Source organism: Monodelphis domestica, chromosome 4, assembly GCF_027887165.1.
Source record: "Monodelphis domestica isolate mMonDom1 chromosome 4, mMonDom1.pri, whole genome shotgun sequence".
NCBI lineage: Eukaryota > Metazoa > Chordata > Mammalia > Didelphimorphia > Didelphidae > Monodelphis > Monodelphis domestica.
In genome coordinates, this window is record NC_077230.1 from 218,391,684 (window position 1) to 218,413,199 (window position 21,516).

Here is a 21,516-nt window from a genome sequence, read left to right on the forward strand (position 1 = left end):
TACTTAGAATTTTTTTACACATAAGACTTTGATAGTCTATATTTCATTTACAAGTTATCTTTTCTCTTTTATCTAGATTTTTAAAAATATTTTTTATTTCTCTTGTCAATTGATTCATATACTTCATAACTCAGCCATGCATTCCTAAGTGATCCCTGTGTTTTTCAACACCCTCTTCAGGAGTGAATGTATAATTTTTCTAAATTGAAAAGTTTACTTTTTAAGAGTAATTTTAGGTTAAGAAACATGCTATCTCGCTGAATCCAGAAAATGAAGATGCCTCCACAGACCACATGCTGCACCAGAAGATCCAGTGAACTTCGGGAAGTGGTGATTTGAATTGTGTGGGGTTGAATGCATTTGTTTTTTATGTATAAGCTTATGCCAAAGGGACTACCCCCTACTGGCTTTTTGTCAATGAGCCTAGCAATCATTGGTTTTGTTCTCTTTTCCTCAAATTATTGTAATTTCAAAGTTGGTATGTTTACAAGACCCACTAGAGAGTCCAGTCTTCCGTGGGTCTGGGGGGCAGAGGATTGGAAAATCTATTACCTTAAAAAAAGAACTACATTTCCCAGGAGCCCACTGATTTCCTGTCATTATGTACTTCCTGTTGATAGGGGATATTAGGTGGGAACTTGGAAGGTCCCACCTCTTTACTTCCTGTCCTATGCTTGGTGGTGGGAAGGCGGGTATTTGAACTGGCTGATCAGCCATGGGCACATGGTCCTTATTTTGTATCTTCTTTATTCCTTGACATCTAATGATGATTAATAAACCTCTTAAAATATAATATTTTTATTAGAGATTTAATTTTTACAGTTGGCAACCATGAAGAGAGGAGGCCTCATAGCTGGAAGCCAAGCTAGATTTAATCTTCTGGGAAGGCCTCTTAATTTCCCCTGGCTCAGATCAGGCTGGAGCAGATCTTCCCTTTCTCTTTCTCTCTCTCTCCATCATTCTTAATTTCTTCCTTCTATTGTAAATAAACCACCATAAAATTCCATTCTGACCTAAGTGTTTCATTGGGATTTATAATTTAAATCCCTGGCATCCACTAAAAAATATATTCAGTTTCAACCCTAAAATTTACCCTTAACAGTCTGGTGACCACAAAGGGACCTGAAGTAAAGACGTGGGACCTTCCACATCCCAGCCTAATATCCCCTATCTACAGGGGACCCACGCTTACCCTTTACCAGCCCTGTGTTCTACATCCTGAGTGCTGATTGGCTCCATGACTGTAGCATCAGTCTGTTTACTCTCTGGCTACTTTGTGGATTTTCACCTCTCACAGAGGTGTCTGAAATATAACTCCTGCGATAGGTGAGGGATCCCTGATCTGCCTAAAGCCCTAGATCCTTTCAAATTACCATTTTCTCCTTCCTTATGTGTCCATAACTCTACTCTATCCTGGTCCTTCTACCTGTCTTAAGTATTCTTTCTCCAAATCTCCATACTGGATATGGGAGGCCCTAGATTCAAATCTGGCCTCAGTCACTACCTAACTGTGACTCTGAGCAACTCACTTAATCCTTAACCACTCTCCTGCCTTGGAACTAATATAGTCTTGATTCTAAGTCAGAAGATAAAGGTTTAAAATATGTTTTTTTTCCCTTTCTTTGGTATTACAATCCCTTTACAACCTGGCCCCCATCTACTTTTCCAGTCTTCTTACACCTTATTCACTCCCAAGTACTGATACAGTGACAACGTCCTACTTGTTGTTCCTTACAAAAGACACTCATCTCTTGACTCCATGCATTTTCCCTAGCTGTTCCCCATGTCTGGAATCCTCTCCAATCTCATCTCTGCCTCCTGGCTTCTTTCAAGTCCCACCTAAAATCTCACCTTTTATGAGAAGCCTTTTCTGATCCCTTTGAATTCTAGTGCCTTTCTTGTTATCTTCAATTTATATACAGTTTGTTTGTACATAGTTGTTTTCATGTTACCTCCTCTATTAGACTATGAACTCTTTGAGAACAAGGACTATTTTTTACCTTTCTGTGTATCCCCTATGCTTTTGCATAGTATCTGACACATAGCAAGCACTTAATAAGTGTTAATTGATTGACTTATTCCACTCACCATTTTTGTAACCTGACAGATGAAACACCCCTGATTTGGTTATGATTCCTTGATGTTTTGTCTTTCCCCTTTAAAGCATAAGATTCTGGAGAGCAAGGGCTGTGCTTTGACAACTCTTTTGGTATTTATATCCTAAGCCTGGCAGAATTAGCACCTAAATATTTTTTAATTCATTCATCCTATTGAGTCAAAATCTGCAGAATGAAATAAGCAATACTGGGAAAATATTGTACAAAGTAACAGCAATATTGTAGAATGATCAATTACGATAGACTTGGCTATTATAAGCAATACAATAATGATCCAGGACAATTCTGAGGTTTTTTTTTTTTTAACAATTGACCAGGAGTTTATTTTTTTATTTTAATTTTTAAAATATTTTTCCATGTTTACATGATTCATTTTCTTTCTCTATCCTCTTCCCTGGCCCCTCCTGAAGCTGAAAGCAATTCCAATGGGTTATATAAATATTATCCTTGATACCTATTTCCATATTATTCATTTTTGTGATAGAGCCATCTTTTAAAACCAAAACCCCAAATCATATACCCATATAAACAAGTGAGAAGTCATATGTTTTTCTTCTGCATTTCTACTCTCACAATTCTTTCTCTCAATGTGGATAGCATTCTTTCACATAAATCTCTGAGAGTCTTATGACAAAAAAATGCTATCTATCTCCAGAGAGAACTGTTGGAGTCAGAATGCAGATGAAAGCATATACTTTTTCACTTGTTTATTTGGGTTTATGTTTTGATATTTGGGTTTTATAAGATTACTATTCACTTACAAAAATGAACAATATGGAAATGTTTTACAAGATAATATGTATATAACCCAGATTGAATTGCCTGCCAGCATCAGCAGGGGGAAGGGAAGGAAGGGAAGGAGCTAAATTTGATCATATAATTTAGGAAAACTTGTATGAAATTTTGTTATGATATGTAATTGAGAAAAAAAAATGAAAATATTTTAAAAAATCTGCTTCCCTATATTTTCCATCCTTTTGATTACTTACTTTTAAAAGCATTGCTAACATGGTAAGCAAGGTATCCACATATCCATACATTTTGCCTTGTGAGTACAGCAGTGTAGAACGATGGAGTAGTAACTTCAGTTCCTAAGTAAATTTGAAAATGACAAATAGTTTGATGACCTTCCATTTGCAAATGAAGGAAATCAATTTTAAAACTTACATTTAAAATGTTTGGTTCATAAATTGCAGGTTTTTAAGATTCAGCTCAAATCCCACCTTCTATAGGAGTTCTTTCCCAATCTCCCCACTCTCTTCCCTCTACGATCATATTCCATGAACACTCTACATGTCCTATATATACACAGTTGTTTGTGTGATGCCTCCCATTAGAATAACTAATAAATCACAAAAAATATTCTGGGAACTGTTTTCTTTGAGATACAACTGAATACAGATAAATAGTTGAAATCTAAGTTTTAATTTCATTTTCTAAGAATATACTAAATTTAATGTATTCAAGTCTAACTTTTGAATTTAAATTACATTGCCTTTTTTATATATGGATATAAAATGTATTCTTGAATGTCTAACTCCGATGCCTCATTATGGCATGGAGGTAAACCTGGGTAGTCAAAAGGTAATGCTGTTAGGCAAAACCTGCTAGGTCTAACACTCAAATGGAAAGGTTTTGATTAGAGTCTTAGTGATCAACTCTGTATCTATCCTATCATATAAACATCTGCTTAAGTAATCTTTTTTACAGTTTTGTCACCAACATTGTGTTTTCAAGTTAATAATGTTTGGGTAAGTGACATATTGAAAGAAATATTCATAAAATTAGGAAGGTCAGAGAATTTCATCAGTATGGGATAAGAGTCTGATGTGAAGTTCATCCTTCATGCTTGAAAATTACTCTGTAACTTAATATTTTCTGTCTTTTCTACTTTTTTTCAGGTCTCTACTTCCTGCCCCAGCTTTTAGTAATATTAATAAAGCACACATCTTTCCACTGAGGTTAATTTAGGTCTTCTCTTTCTTTTTGAAAATTACCTGTATTTCTTCTCATGCTAATCCAGAAGAAAAAGTTGTCCCTATAAGCTAGAAAAATTCAAACACTGGTGATTTTCAAAGAAAAAAAGTGAAATTCAGAGAGGCTCATGACCAGATAGCCACCAGATGATAATTTCTTTTTTGTCTCAAATCATGCAGCAGTCTGAGGAGAAACTGGTAGATAGAGTATTAATCCAATAGAATCATAGATTCATTTACAGTACACTTTAGTATAAATGATATATGCCTCAAGGGCAGATAGGTAGTACAGTGGATTGAGTGCTAGGTGTGGAATCAGGAAGACCTGGGTGCAAATCTGACCTCAGGATCTTCCTAACAGTGTGACCCTGGTCAAGTCACATAACCCCAACTCCTAGCCATTGCTATTCTTTTGTCTTAGAACTGATACTAAGACAAAATAGAAAGATTTTTTTGAAATCACATATGCTTTGTTTATATTCTATTTTAAGATACAAAACAAATTATTATTTAACTTAAACAGTATGGGGTGTTGAGTTGGGAGAGTTAAAAGGGATGAATACTAAGTATTACTATAAAAAGAAGGTAATCTAGAAAGTATGATGTACAACTGACCTGCTGTGCTGCATTTGCATCTTGTGCCAAAGTATCTGGATCATACATTGGTTCCAGGGCCTCCAGAGCTTTTTCAGGACGACCTAGCTGCTGTTGAAGAGTAGAGAGAGAAATTCTTGCATCCAAATGTAGTGGAGCCAAGTCAACCACTTTGCCATAGCTTTCTGCAGCACGTTCCATGTAACCTAAGGCCTTTAAACATTCTATGGGAACATAAAAAACAAAGTTAAAAGAGAAAGGCTATAATTTTATATTGTAAAATATAAAATTTTAGCAGGTCTTAGTACTACTACTAGAATAGATTCCTCAACTTATCCCTACCCCAAAAAAGTCATATTCATCAAAGAAAAGCTATTTTCTGTTTAAAAAGAAAAATCATAATTAAGTACAGATTGAGAAAGAAATTTTCACATCATGAAGTTTTTAGTCAATTATTGTTATAAATAAAACTAATGATCATTAGGGAAATGACTATCAGATCTGCACTTAATGCAAATCAAAATATTTAAATGATTTGGAATGAATATTCAAAGAAGGGATGTAACTACAGTTCAAAATGGGTGGGACAATAACGAATTACTCAACTATTATTCTGCATCAGTTTTTTCTACCAAGGTCATGATCTTGAGGTCAGAAATGATAGAACAGAAAAAAATGAAGTTGGATGTAAAAAGAAGAAATTATAAGATAGCATTGAGCTGCCCTAAATGAATTCAAGTCACCAGGCAAAAATTCCTACATCTCAAAATAACTACATCTCAACCCATTAAAAGAACTAGTCAGATTTGATTGCTAAATCACTATAAATGATCTTTGAAAGACTCACAAAGAATAGGACCAGTGTCAAATGCAAGAAGGTAATCATATGTTCCAATGGGGGGGAGGGGCGAGAGGGAAAGAAAATGAAATCTATAACCTATTGGCCAGTGATCTTGGATTTCTATTCCAGGAAAAATTCTACAGCATACTAGAAAATGGATGGTTAGTGAACAACTAGGAAAGGAAGGAGGGTTACAAGAACCCAGCCTGTCTTAATCATATCAGATCATGTCAGACTAATCTCAATTTATTTTTTATTATAGTTACTAAACTTTCAAGTTAGAAGAATGCCATAAGTATTAAGTGCAGATCTGATATTGTCCTTTCCCTAACCATTAACTCCAAAGGTTCCCTATTGCCTTTAGGACAAGATATTAATTGGCATAAAAGCCCTATACAACCTGGCAAGAAGTTACCTTTCTAATTTATTATACCTTATTATTTCCTTCTAAAATGGCCTTGTGGCTATTCTTCACACAATTGCTCCACCCACTCCTTTGCCTTTGTGTTGACTATCCCTTATGCTTATGTGCTCTTCCTCTTCACCATCACTTCTCCCAAATATTTTAAGTTCCTTCAACATTAATTTTAAGCCTCACCTTCTAAATAAAGCTTTGACTGAATGATCCAACCAGTAGCAACTACGAGTACTATCAAAACTACAGCAGTACATACTTATATGGGTACATCATTTCCCCCAACAGAATAAAAGTATCAAGAGGGAAGAATTTTTGTCATTATATGCCCAGTACCTAGCATAATGCCTAGAACATATAGCTGTTCAGTCTTTTTTTGTTGTATCTGATTCTTTGTGACCCCACTTGGGGTTTTCTTGGCAAAGATAGTAAAGTGGTTTTCTCTTTCCTCCTCCAGATTATTGTATAGTAGAAAAAATGGAGGCAAAAAAGATGAAGTGACCTCATTTTATAGTAAAGGAAATGGTGGCAAAAAAAGTTAAGTGACCTTGCCCAAGGTCACACCATTAATAAGTGCCTGAGGTCAAATTTGAACTCAGTTCTTCCTGACTCCTGGTCAGGCACTTAGCTACCTGTAGTACACAGTAGGCATTCATAAATTTGGTGATTTGATCGATAGAATCCCATAGTGTGTCCACCTTGTACAACTCTAATCCTGGATTACAGCAAAGCATGTGACAAAGATTCTCATTGTTTCTGAATAAGATAGAAAGATAAAAGAAAAATTTTCATGCGTGGTTGGTTATCAATTAATAATGAGATCTCTAGTGAAGACTTCTGCTGTTCAATACATGCTAATCAAATTCAGACAACATGAACCTGAGAAGAAGAATACACTACATAAGAGTAATTATAAAAAAAATCTCAGCTGGCAAATGGATCAAATCTATCAAAATGAAATATAGAAAATATATATTCAAGTTATGGATTACAAGGCATCTAAGGTCCCTTCCTACTCTACATCAGTGATCCTGGGTTCCAGTTCCACCACTTTCTGGCTATAAATCCTTGGGCAAGTAACAACCCAATTCAACTTCAGTTTCTTTATCTTTAAATGCTAACTTTACCTTTCTTGTAAGTTGTTAGGGCAAAATGAAATAGTGTATGGAAAAATACTTTTTAGAGAATGAAACATTAAACAAACAGTAAGTTATTAGTCATTTCTTGAATTAAATATTATACAAATTAATTTTTAGAATAAAAATATAAAGGTTCAAGTATATAGAGGTATATTTTCCCTAGATACTTTAAAATATATATCCTCTAAGTAATTTTGTGGCTCCCAAAGAGGTATAGTAGAAAAAGCTCTGGATTTGGAATTAGGTTCTATGTTTAAATCTTAGCTCTGTACTTACTACCTACGTGCCATTATTGACATCTGTAAAATGTATAGATTGGACCAGGTGATGGGAGGCCTTTCACTGCTATAATCAATGATCTGAGAAAAGATAGGACATAGGTGAATATATTAACCCTTTAGGCCAGTATGTCATTTTGTAAACCTCAAAATTTCTTAGACTTATAAATGTTGGAAATTTCACCATTGGGAAATTTCATACTTGAAAAATTTCCTATTGATAGTGGGTCTTGACTTTTGGAATGTGAATCCCATTGGCATGGGAGGTTCCTTCTCCTTCCCTTCTTAAGATTACTTTAGGACAGAAACCTTTTGCTGAACAATGGAAAGGACTCTGACCTATGCTTAAGCATAGAACAGGAATTTCTTTGAGTCATGATTGATTTTAGAATTGATACAATGGAGATACTTGGAATCAATCTCCACCCTATTCAGTCCTAACAGAATTGAGTAAGGGCTGCAGCCTAGATCAAAATTTAATTATTCCAATCTCTACCCTACTCAAGTTAACAGGATTTAGAAAGGGCTGTAGCAAAGGAGCAAAGATTTAATCATTTGAAAATATGACCTTCAACAGACATGTGCAAAGCCTCTGGGCAGTCCTGGGTTAAGCTAGAGCCTCCATTGGCACAGGGAAATTGATGGACAGTGATTGGTAGATGTGAGAACTGAGGGGAGGCAACTTGGATGGTTTCCTTAAAGATCAGGGGGGTCTGAAGACTCGGGGGGTGGTTGAGGAGTTGGTCGGAGTGGTGGCAGTGTACTCTGAGAAGCTTGCTCTGAAGGAAGCTGAAGGTGGGGGCCTCTGAGACTGTTTCTCCATTTTGGTCACGTGAGTAATAGGAACTGATCTCTTTTCTTTGCCTCAGCTATCTAAGGGCTTGGGCCTTTTGGCCCAGCCTAAACAGAAGGGGTATTTAAGCCCTATTCCCTTCTCTCCCTTTTTCTCTCTCTAATTCCTTTCTTCCTCCTATTGAAATTAAACTCCATAAAAGGTTGACAGCTGACTTGAGTTTTCATTTAGGAATTACATAGCTGAATTCCTTGGCGACCTTAAATTAATATATATCAGTCTTTTAAAGTGATTCCCTTGTCACAATTTGGTAAATTAAGTTCCAGGCCGTGTCTATTGCAAATTAAAGAAATAATTTGTTCTCTATATTAATGAAACTTACATTAATGACTTGCTGAAAATTATAATATAGATATAAAATTAGATTATATCTAATAAATGGAATATATTATATGCTTATATAATATATAATATGATATAATAGAGTTGATGGGGTTTTTTAAATGTAGGTGTTTCAAATACTTATTAGCATCTTCAAAGGAAACCACCCTTCAAAAATGTAAGATTATCAAGATTTTTACCTGCATGCCGAAGCCAGACTACTGCTAGGTTATATCTTTCTGAGCAGACTAATGCAGTGAGAAGAGGGAGTGCAGAATTATATTCTCCAACATCAAGAAAAGCTTCAGCAACATCAAGGTACAAATCTCCCATATCTTCCGGATTCTGTTCCACTAGTGTAGTCAGGAGAGACTGTCATCACACAAAACGAAGGCTTCAGTTTCACATTGAGAAGATGGATATAAATTCATGTAAATAAACATTTTAATTTATCTCAAAAACCAATGTTATCAAGAAAGACTTGAACAATGATATTTAATACGAGTTTTAAAATTTAATTGGTGAAGGTCACAGAGCAGGTCTCATCACTTCTATCTAGAGAAATGAACTAGTGAATTGTACTATACTGAAGATAAAGAATATGTATCAACATGTACTCAAAAAGACTTCAAGCATCTTTTAAAGAGTCGAATTTACAATTCTAATCAAATTATTCTCATGTTTAAAGGAAAAAATTAATTAATCCCATTTCAAGCAGAAATTATGAGAAATCAGAATTGTACTATATTGAAGATAAAGAATATGTATCAACATGTACCCAAAAAGACTTCAAGCATCTTGTAAAGAGTCTAATTTACAATTCGAATAAAATTTATTCTCATGTTTAAAGGAAAAAATTAAATCCATTTCAAGCAGAAATTAACAAGGGAATTAATTATATATATATTCATATATAAAGTTATATATATAATTAACTACCTTATTTTATATATATATATATATATGTACATATATATATAATTAACTCCCTTGTTATAAAGAAATTTGAGAAATAATTTGACCCCTACACTATTTTAAGAGACCCTGAGCCCATCTTAAATCAGTAATTTTACTTCTATGATTAGTTCTAATCAGTACCATGTAGTTTAATGTGATTCAATAGAGATGGTAATTAGGTAATTATTAATAGGCAATAATCAAAAGCAACCAGGTGTAGGCCAGTGATGGCGAACCTATGGTATGAGTACCAAAGATAGCATGCAGAGCGCTCTCTGTGGGCATGAAGTTACCCCCTCCCCAGTGTTCATTATTAGAAAAGCAAAGGGACTCAGGTGGAACTGCTCCCCTCCTCCTCCCCACCATGCCTGACAACATTTTTTTCACTTCACTCACCCCTCTGCCCAGCAGTCAATGGGAGCACTTTCTCCCTCCCCTGTGTGGGGTAAGAGGGAGGGAAGGGGCACAGCTCTCAGTCTAGGGGGTGGGGTAGGGGTGAGGCCTAGCAATTCATCTCTAAAAGGTTTGTCATCACTGGTGTAGGCTATAGTTGAATAGTTTTTTCCTATAATAAAAGTCTTTCATGTTAAGCTTTATGTTCAACTTTAACTTGTTAGCACAGCTTGAAAGGGGCCTCCACTCAAATATCACAAGCTTCAGGGAAAAGACCCAGAATATATTAAGAACCTCTCCATCCTGTATCACTTCCTTATGATCCTGGACAAGAGCTGTGACCTAATACCAAATCATATCAATTAAGGGCCCAGTGCTAAGAGTTAGTGTCTTGAGGAAGTCTATAGATGGGCTGGTTGCTATATGCCCACCTTATTGTTTGGTAGCAAAGTGACCAAGGGGTGTAACAAGAGTTTGGAGCTCATCAATGAGATAAAAAGGTGATGATGCCTAGACTGATCAGGCATATAAGAACGGAGCTGGGCACTGAAGGGAATAAAATCTGTACTTTGGGGAAGGTGGGGGTCTCAGACCTTGAGAAAGACCTGAGATTCTATTTGTCAAAAGGGGTCAGGTCCCTCTAATAAATAGTTATTGGCTTAGAGCTCTACCTCAGTTGTTATACTGCATTATTAACAAATTTCTGGCATTACAGAAATGTAAACAGTCTAGATTCAATTATGATTTCTGGCACATGGACAAACTGATAGTAACTCTGCCAAAAAATAAGCTATTTAGGGTAACTCTTTTTACTTACATCAAGAGGATCAAGGATGTTAAGGTGAACTAAGCACACCATTAATTTAACAGTAATATCAATTGGCACTCCCTCAGGTATGGTACAAGTAACTTTTTCTTCAGCTGTAGAGAAAAAAATTACTTATATAAGATCATTTCTTATCTCTATATAGAGCCTTTAAACAAATTAAAGCAATGGCTTCCAAACTTTTTTCATCATAGACATCTATTAATAGTTTCTGAGTACAAACCTCCATATATGTATATTTATTTATAAATTATATGTACTACTCTATTATTACATACATTACTAAACACAAAATATCAAAAGAATAAAATGATGAAATAATACTAATTCAAGAGAACTGAAATTTCTGAGCACAACCCCCAATTTGTATATAAATTATACTCACTACTAGATTATCATATACATTACAAAATACAAAAATTTTAAAAGAATGAGACAAAAATGAAATATCTAATCACAAATGCAATAGAAAATCAATAGTTTATTGAGTAGAAGTGTCATGTTGAGACAATTCAAGCAGCCATGTGGTTTATAGAATGGAAAGGAGAGATATGAAGTAAAAAGATACTGAATAAAGGCTTTTAGATTGAACTGCATGAATATGAGGCCCTTTCCCAATGATGGCTATTCTTCTCTGAACATTTTTAGGCTGTTCAACATTTATCCTAAAATGTGTTACTTGAGAACTGAAATCCAAATACTAGCTGTGGTCTGACATATGGTCTAGCACAATAGTATATATGCATATTGTCTTATTCTTGAACACTCTTAATAGAGAATAAGATTGCATGAGTTTTCTTGACTTCCACATCACATACAACAAAATCCACTAAAACCCTTGTGTCATTTTCTTATTAACTGCCTTTTAGTTTATCACCACCTTTTATAATCTCTACCAACCTGTCAAAAAAACACTTGTTAGAAAAATAACCAGAAAACTTCACTCAACTGAAACTTATCTTTGTCCAAAATTGCCTCTCTCCAAATTATGTCTTAATTGCCAAATGTGATAGTATTTTCTAAATTCTCATCCATCTAAACCGATCCACTGCACGTGAGTGTTAACATCCCACTACTCACAAGTATTATCTCCTCTCTGCTTTCCTGACACTGATCTGTCCTGGCTTCCCTCCTATGTATCTGACTACTCCTCCATCTTCTTTTGCTGGCTCAGCATCCATAACATATCTCCTAACTATGAATGTTCTCCAAGTCTCTGCCCTGGGTCCTCTTCTCTCTCTATGTCCTCTCACTTGGTTTAATTCTATGTCCTCTCACGGGTTTAATTCTAATCTCTATGCAGAGTATTCACAGATCTATATTATCCACCATATCTTTCTCCTTTATTTCAATCCCACATCACAACTTTCTTATTAAACATTCAAACTCTAAGACCTAGAAACATCTCAGATGCCTAAGACTGGTTCTACTACCTGTCCTCATAAAGTTACCCCTCTACTAAACTTTCCTAACACCATTTTCCCATATTCCTAGGTTATAATCTTGGTGTTCTCCATGACTTCTCACTTTCTTGATACATTCAGTCAGTTATCAAATCATGTTTCTACTTACACAACATTTCTCACAGCTAACAACTTCCCTCTACTCACACAGCCACCATTTTAGTTCAAGTCCTTTCCATTACTCACCTAGATTATTGTGATGGCTTCCTAATTGGGTTCCTTGCACCATGTCCTTCCCTCTCCCAATTTAACCTCCACTGCCAAAGTTTTTCCTTAAAAATTGATCTAATCATGGCACTCCTCTATTCAATAAACTTCAGTAGCTTCCCTACTACCTCTAGTATAAAATAAAAACACTTGTTTGGTTTTTAAAGCCCTAACCTATTTTTCAAAACTTTTATGATAATTTGGCAGCTAGATGGTACAGTAGGTAAGAGTGCTGGCTTCACTATGTCCCCTCACATATAGTACTCATTTCCTATCTCAATGCTTCTGTACTAGCCAACCCCATACCAAGAAAACATTCCCACCCCCCTGCACTTTCACAGACTCTCTCTTCAAGATACAGCTTAATTATCAGTGTTCTAGCTAAAGTCTTTTATGATTACCCCAACCACTAGTACCTTATTTCCTTACAATGTATTTATTCTCTATACACTTATAAATGCACATGTTGTTTTAAGCTTAAGAGTAAAAAGGGTTTGGTTTTGTTTTTTTTTAGTATGTGTATTTTGAATATCTAGAATAGTGCCTAGCAGATGGATGCTGATTGACTGATATCACTTTGATATCTCTTCCCAAGATCAGATCCTCAGTTGTTTTAAAAATGTAACCCAGGGAAACAGTTAAGTGGCTTAGTGGATTGAGAGCTAGGCCTAGAGATAAGAGGCTCTGGGTTCAAATTTGACCTCAGGTACTTACCAATCTGGCCCTGGGCAAGTCACTTAACTCTCAATGCCTAGCTCTTACTGATCTTCTGCCTTGAAACCAATAGACAGTACTCATTTTAAGATGGAGGGCAAGGGTTTAAAAAAAATGTAGCCCATGATTTAAAATGATCACTTACGTATAATATCCTCTGAAAATGCTTGATTTGCCATCGACTCTTCATTCTCCTGACCATCCATCAAATCTTTCCCATTTGGAACAACAACAACAAAAAGATTAAGTATCATTATTGAATCCTATCTATCAAGTTTATGAACAATAGTTTTCTTTGCTAGCTTAAAATTTTGATTTGTAATCTAATTCATGAGTATAAAATATTTCCAATGATAAGTTATTTTTTAATAAATCAACAACAAAAATTATCTTCTAAAACCAATTCATGGAAACAATGTCACCATGCCCACTGGTCTCTGAAAACAGTTTCATTCATTCATTCAACAACTAACATTTACTGACTCATGCTAAGTACTTTGAGGGAAAAAAATTACATTTGAGTAGAGTTACCAAAAAATGCTTAATCAAACTTGCATTTCAACTAGTCCTTGAAGATTGAGAGAATTTTGTTATGAAGGAATACTGGGGATGGCATTCCAAGAAAAAGAAAGTAATGAAGCAAAGATATGAAAACAAAAGCAAAAAAATATATGTTCAGGGAATGGAAAAATATTTTAATGTAGGCTACTCTTTCAATACCCCTCAAATAATAATATCTCACAGATCTACTTTCTACACTAGAGTTGTCAAACTCCCTAGCCCTATAGACAAAAACTCAAAAGACCTAAGAGTTTTAGTACAAATCAGGTTAAAATGTCATTGAGAAATTTTTAACAAAATAAATAAAAATACAAAACAACATAGAAAATGTCAATTTGGGGTTTTCTAAGTCAATATACAGCAGCAGAGATCAATTTCTACTTGAGTTTCACACCACCACTCTAAACTATTCTTTGTTTACATGCAGGATACAAGCCCTGCCACCATCATTAGCAGACTGAATCTAGTGTAAAGCCAAAAGATATGAAAAGCAGCTCAAGCTTCTTAAGTAAAAATTTCTCAGCTCTATTAGACTGCAACTTCTATTAATACTTAGCATCAATTAGGTCTTATTTACCTTTTATATGACTCTGTATTTAGCACTGTCCATTTTGAACAAAGCTCATGCTTAATGTAGACTTTTGAATTGAATAATGCTGCTTATACCACTATCACAGTGAAAAGAGTTTGGCCTAGAAAAAAGGCTGCTAAAGAAACCTTATTTCAGATTAATTTCTAGCCAGTTCTATATAAAAGCAGTCAGAAAGTATTCACTAAAGCAACGTCAATCATTCAACTAAAACTGTATTATCATTTATTTAATTCAATATTTACTTCTATAAGCTAGTTATTAATTTTTAAAAATTTATTTGCACTATTTATTTAGCTTCTATCTTGGAATCAATATTGGTTCCAAGGCAGAAGAGCAGTAAGGGCTAGGCAATGAGGGTTAAGTGACTTCCCAGGGTCACACAGCTAGGAAGTGACTGGGGCCAAATTTGAACCCAGGATCTACTGTCTCTGGGCCTGGCTCTCCAACCACTGAGCCATCTAGCTGTTTCCGGTTACTATTTTTTTATAAAGGCTTTTTTCAAGCACTTTTCAAAAAATTAAACTACTTTAACTCTCAGGACTTTTGGTATACTGCTTATTCATTTCACTCTTCTCACTTCAAGACAAAAATCTCTGGATCAATGAAATGCACACCACATTGAACTATGCATACTATTCTGACTAATAGATAGAAATTTACAAACAAGAAATTGGTTATGATGCAATCAACCAAGTGGCAGAACTAGGAAGATTTAAATAAAACATTTATGAGGAAAAAAATTCTTGGAAAATTAGTTGTGAAGACATTAACTTTAAAATTCAGAAACCACAGCAAAGATGTAAAAACCTTATGTACGTGCAATAGTTATTACCTTTATTCTCTTCTGGCATGCTTTTGTCAATAACTTTTTTCCATAGTACAATTCCAGAAAAATCAGTAATAACCTAAAAATGGAGCAGAACTTTAACTTATTTCACAAAGAATAGGAAATAAAATAAGAAATACTTAGGAAAATATCTTTTCAATTTGCAGAATAATTCAAATAATCTTAATCATACCCTACAAAACAAGGTTTTAAAAAGGCATGATGATACACTAAAATTTGTCCTTGGATGAAACACTAAGAATTAAACATTTCACATAGCTATTTGTTTGAATAAAGTTGTCCTAACCTGAGTAATACAGTATCTGACAACTACCTTAAGTAAGTAAAAAAACATTTAGATTTTTAAAAGCTATCTAAATGTGTCCTCTTTTAAAAGCTTGATTACAGAATCAGAAAGCAATCATTATAACATACAGTATGAGGCTGTTTCCCTACATCATAGAATCACTGTATAGAAGCCATTTTTGTAAGGTATAAAATACTATTTAAATATGAACTATAATTATTATACATACAATCTACTGAGAAGTCAATTTGCTAAATTCTATTTATAGTTTTAATTGAGAAACACCTATTATTCTCTTCAACAGAGCAGAAATCTGTTCAGAATGTAACCCTGGCATATGTAAGTTCTCTTACCTCTAAGGCTTTGTCATGTTGCTTGTTGGAAATGTACAGTTCTGCAGCTATATTAACATCTTCCATGGAGACAAGACTTTGGTGTTTTGAAAAAGCTTCCTCAATTATGTTAATGGCTGATGTGACATCACTGGCTTCATAATAACTCCTTGGAAGATAAGCATACAAAACTGGCTGAATAGTGGTTAGTCTGGGCTATCAAGTTTTACCTATACTTGACAATAAAAATAGTTTGCATTATTTTTCAACTACCCCAACTTTTAGGAGGGAAAATTCTTGTATTTAAAAATGTGATATATACTGAAATACTGATCCAAAGAGTAAGTAACCTATTATACACACATGCAGAAAGAGAGACAGAGACAAATAGAGAGAAATATTTGGGTATATTCCTATATAAATTAGATTTGAAGGCAATTATCAGGCCACTTCTATAAACCAGGGGTCATCATCCTACCCTAAAACAAAGATCAAATGCTGGGATGACATAACTTTTTATGTATGCCCTCTAGATGAGAAGAGGAAGAATATGCTAATCAGACCTCACTTCTCCAAAAGATATGGAACATGGGAAGCAAATAAACCGATTCCTTTGGATAACCAAAACAGTTCAAAAGCTAGTATTCACAATTATAACCACTAGCATAAAAGCTAATAGAATTTACTTACTTATTACTTACAATAGATTGTACAGTAATCAATCAATCAACAAACATTTAAGCTAACAGGAACACAACTTTAAGAGCCAAAAAGGATCTTAGAGGTGATCTTATCTAATGCCTTCATTTTACAGATGGGAAAATTATCCGTGGCTATGAAAAAAAATCTTTTTTATGGGTAATATGCACACAAAGGATGATGAACGTGTTTATTTTATATCCCACTAATTAATAAAATTATTATTTCTATTAATTTTAAGTTAGACTTTCTAGAATCTCTAATGTATCATTTTATTTGCAAACATATACAACTCTTTGCCTATATTTATTTCCTCATTTTTTTCCTTAATGCTACAGTTATATCAATTAAAAGTAACATACATTCTTGTTTCACCCTCACCAGCTGCTCAAACCCTAGGATTCAATCAAACCAGCCTTATCTCTATTCTCTCCCTATTTGATATCCATCTCTCAACTCCCTGTCTTTGCAATGACAAACCTTAAAGCTTGGAATACACACCCTCCTGATCTCTACCTCACAGAATCCTTCTCTTTTTCCAAGATGTAGCTCAAACACCACCTTCAAAATAAAGCCTTTCCTGATCCCCTCCCAACTTTGTAGTACCTTCCTTCCCAAACTATCTTGTGCATAACTATTTTGTAATTTGTTTTACCTTTTACATTTATTCCACAAGAGATTAATAAATACTAAGTGGAACACATTAGTTCTGCTATGTATTTTTCCTATAATTTTATTCCTATAAATTTATTAACCTTTAAGTCCTTAGATGATATGGCATTTGACTTGTCTATGTTAAGCATTGATATTGTTCAATCTCCACAATATCTTTAAACTTAATAATTTCCCTATTTATCCCTTTTTAACAGTCTTTTTATTGTTGACTTCTCTGAGTTCATAACTACTCCTGCTTTTCTGATTTAGCCTAATGCATAATAAAGTCTCCTCCAACCCCTTATTTTACCTCTGTGAAATACCTCTGTATTCATATAGTTCCTGTGTGTAGTAGACTCCCAAACATTTTATACATTCTGTAGTTATTTTAAATGGAATTTCTCTATCTCTTCCTACTGGATGATGGTAATATACAAAAATGTAAATGATTTTTGTGAATTTATTTTATATGCTATAATATTGCTGAATTATTAAATTAGTTTACTTTTTAGGATTTTCTAAGATCACCACATCATATGCATTTTGTTTCTTCTCTGCCTATTCTTATCAATTTTTTTTTTCTGTTACAGCTAGTACTCCTAGAACTATGTTGAATAATAATGTTGATAATAGTTCTGCAAGCTAGGTTTTATTCTGCTAGCCTGGTCTTTTGAAGTAACTATACCAAGGCCATTGGTTTTAGGCTTTGTGCAGATTCCTGGTGCTAGGGTTGTCCCAGTCATTGTTCTGTCTCCAATTCTGCTCCAGTCAGGGCTTCCTGAGCATTAGGTTGGCTCTATCCCCTCTATTTTATTGATTCTTTCATATTTCCTGATTCCTAAGTGTGAGTGCTCTATCTTTGGGCTTCAACTTTCTCTAAATTTTCATTCATGATGATTTCATTTTGTAATATTTAAAAGAGTGGTTGCCATAAACTGTAATAATTAAAATAGTTGGGTGTCATAAACTGTAGTGATTAAATAGTGGAAGACTTAAATTGTAGTAGATATAAGAGTGGATTGTGTAAGTTGTGACCACAGAAAATATGTTTTCACTACAGTGTCTTGTTTTTAAATCAATATATAAGGTGGTCGCCAGGGAAATATTCCCAATTATGAATATACCCAAGTCAACTGGGTTTTATAGAGATTTTAATTCATACAAATGAGGAATTAAAGAAAGAGAGAAAAAGAGGGAATAATGAGAAAGGGATAAGCCGGCCCTGGCCAGTCCTGGTCAACCCAGGCCTAAGCCTTAAGAGAAAAAATCAGTCAGTTCTTAATCACTCACCACAAGATCTGTCCAAGCAAGGATTCTAGTGACACCAGGCCAGCTCCATCTCAGCTGCCTTCACCACCTCAATCCTGAATCTGAATCTGAATGTGAATCCGAATGTCCCCAAGAGAGACCCTTCAAGGCAGCCTTTCCCAGCTGACTGTTTTTAGAGAGAGCTTTTCAGCTCCTTTTAAAGGGCATTTTCTCCTTTATCACCTCCCCTAAATTCTTATATCTACCAATCACAGTAGACATTTTTCAAAGGACAGACCATTCTTAGTTCACACCTAAGAAGTTGTGAACTTTTGAGTAATTTACACCAGAGTAGACTAGAATCTCTGAGTAAGTTTTCACCTCTTTGCTCCTTGTAAGTTCACAAGTTGCCTGACCTTTATAGGTACTTAGCACCCCTTTGTATTAGTTCTAAAAATAAGCATTGCTTAAGTATGGGTTTAAGTATTTTTCATTGTTCAGCAAAGAGTTTTCTCCCCTAAAGCAGGCTTAAGTACAGGTGGAGTAGAGGTCTTCACATTTTTTATCTGGGTTTACTGCCCAAATGGGGAATGGTCTTAATCCAATCTTATGAAGTAGGGTCTGGGAATTTTTAAGGTTCACAATTTATTTCCAAGATTCCTTTTTATCACGTTTTTGTTACTGACTTTGAAATTTCCAGTCCTATTTTTCCTATCACTATCAAAGTATCTCCACTTGGCTATTGACTTTACCTCAAAAACCAACATATCCCAAACTAAACTCATCCTTTTCCTCTACCAAAATCTTCCCCTCTTTCAATCTTAGTTATATCCCTTTGACCATTCTGCCTCATGAACAAAATATGAACTCCAGACATTGTATTTATGGCCTTTAATTTGGCTTCAATCTACATTTCTAGTTTTATTTCACTGCTTCCCCCTTTCCCCTCTATTCATTCTCTACACTAGCAAAACTGGAATAATCATCTTCCCCCATTCTCTAAGTCTTTTCTACTCCTATGTATTTGGAGAAATCTTATCTCCCTTCTTCCCCCTAATTTCTAGAAACTCTCATATTTCCAACTGTTCAAATCCTTCTTCCTTCAAGGGTCAGCTAGCTCAGGAGCCACCTCTATCATGACACATCTTCTGATGCCCCAAACTACAGGTAATCTTTTTCCTCAAATCTGTACCACTATTTAATCTCTCTGATATGTTATTTCTATTACTAAACTATAATTTATTACTATTACTTGTATATATGTTTTTACTTAAGAGTTATAGGTGTAAAAATGGAGATTTGAACCCCGGACTTCAATCCCCAGAAGTCCTTGCTCTAGTTCCCGAGATGCCCTCTAATCTAACTGAGATTTCCACCTGAGTGAGATCAAAATGTCTATTTAACTGGCTGTAAAAGCCTACTGAGCTCTCTTCCTACTTCCTCTTTCAAGCAGATGCATCTCTCATGATGTAAGTGAAACTGAATGGGTCTTTCGGCCCTCCTAGGCACGTGCTTTCTTACTTGTATTTTCTTAAATTCTTAATCTTTAATAAACCTCATAAAATATAATACTTCTAGCAGAGAAACTAATTTTAAATGTTACAGTTTGGCATAACCACTTCGGGAAAACGAAATACCCTCAATCTTCTGATCTAATAGCTAGTGCCTAGTTTGTTTGTTTTTTAATCCGCGTTTCTCTGGCCAAGGTTTTTTATCCTCGCAAAGTTATTGCTGATCCAGCTTGTTCCAGCCATTAGATAGCTCACCAGCTCCCGGTCCAGCCTGGCCCTGCCTGCTTGCCTGCAGCCATCTGCTCCAGACCTGTTTGCTATTTACCGCTCACCTGCCCGCCTTTCCTGGCCTGCTCGGCTCAGCTCCTATTCCCAGCATCCGGACCTGTTTTGATCCAGATCTCGATCACCTGGTGAGTCCCAGCAAATTCTAGCCGCGGAGCAGACAGCTCATCACCCCAGGCTCAGGACTCATTTCTACCAGCTGGTAAAAACAGGGAGGTAATTGTCTCTTAGGCCTCCACGTGGACAGGGGGCAGGGGGTCACAGGAGGGGAGAAAGAAAGGGAAAGAAGAAAGAGACTTTTCCAAACTGGAACTTATAACCATGACTGATTTAAAAGAATATCTTTTAATTGCATTGATCCTTTTATTTACTTCACCCGCATGCCAGGGGAAAAATTCAGCTCCCTACAACTTCAACTTTGGAGGGGCAGCTGGGTGGCTCAATGAATTGAGAACCAGGCCTAGAGACAGGAGGTCCTTGGTTAAAATCAGGTCATTTAAACCCCATTGCCTAACCATGATCAATCTGCCTTCTGACAATAGGCATCTAAATGGATAAAAACACAAGGAACTTTAAAGAGACTGGAGGTTATATTTTTAAGGCATTTCAGACTCCAATATTTTATAAAAATCTCTGTATTCTATTGCATTGACTGATTGCTTTGTTTAAGATTTAACTTTGTGATTTTAAGTTCATATATTACTGCATTCAATATTATTCTGTTACACTGAATCATTTTAATGTACTGAGTTTTAACTACTGTTATATTCTGTTGCTTTTCCCCTATAACCATACTGAATGAACAAACATTGAATAAGCCCATATAAAAGCAGCCTTTCTATTTTTGACTTTACAAAGTCAATTGTCACAGAGGATAGATGGACTCCATTAGAAAAAATTGCTATAACGACCGTTGGAAAATTTAATGTGCTAGATATCTCAATTGATTTTAAGGGTTTTTTAGACATGATTTTTAGAATTTTTCTTAACAATCTCTGGTCACTTTTGTCTGCCCCTATAACACGAAGTGTAAGGCCCATTCTAGCAGCTGAAGTGAAATACAATTTACCCCCCAACTCCCACATTTCTAAAAATGTGAATGGAAGTTGGGCAGTTAATCTCAGGGCATTTGTACCCCTAAAAAGCCTCCAAAAAAGGAGTATCTCTCATTTATGCTCTTCAGCTCATTTTACTTCCACCAGAATGATCTCTAGATTTCTTGATGATGTTCTAAACCCAAAATGAGTTTTACTTTGCTTAAAATTATGTTTAGCAAGGTTAAAAGATTTGCTACGTTTGTAAAAATTATGACAAATATCCATCAGTTCATAGGCTTTTAAAATGCCATACAGCAACTCATGTACAAATGATAGTGTGTTTGTTTGCTATTGTAATTAATTGGGCTAT

At 35.1% G+C, this 21,516-nt stretch overlaps 1 protein-coding gene across 2 annotated transcripts in view; it reads right to left on the reverse strand.

Annotated features, from left to right (window-relative positions):
• GTF3C3 (general transcription factor IIIC subunit 3) overlaps positions 1-21,516 on the reverse strand; it is a 44,709-nt gene that overhangs the window by 11,305 nt on the left and 11,888 nt on the right. Inside the window, exons 7-14 of one of the 2 annotated variants that reach the window (XM_016433753.2) lie at positions 15,734-15,881; positions 15,080-15,152; positions 13,240-13,305; positions 10,702-10,805; positions 8,735-8,906; positions 4,709-4,911; positions 4,115-4,162; positions 3,107-3,208 (exon numbers count right to left, since the gene is read on the reverse strand). In XM_016433753.2, the coding sequence (XP_016289239.1) occupies positions 4,127-4,162; positions 4,709-4,911; positions 8,735-8,906; positions 10,702-10,805; positions 13,240-13,305; positions 15,080-15,152; positions 15,734-15,881 (802 nt within the window). In that variant the 3' untranslated portion in view covers positions 3,107-3,208; positions 4,115-4,126. Of the gene's footprint in view, positions 1-3,106; positions 3,209-4,114; positions 4,163-4,708; positions 4,912-8,734; positions 8,907-10,701; positions 10,806-13,239; positions 13,306-15,079; positions 15,153-15,733; positions 15,882-21,516 lie in introns of those variants that run through there. The other variant, XM_001369849.5, reaches the window with a different exon arrangement.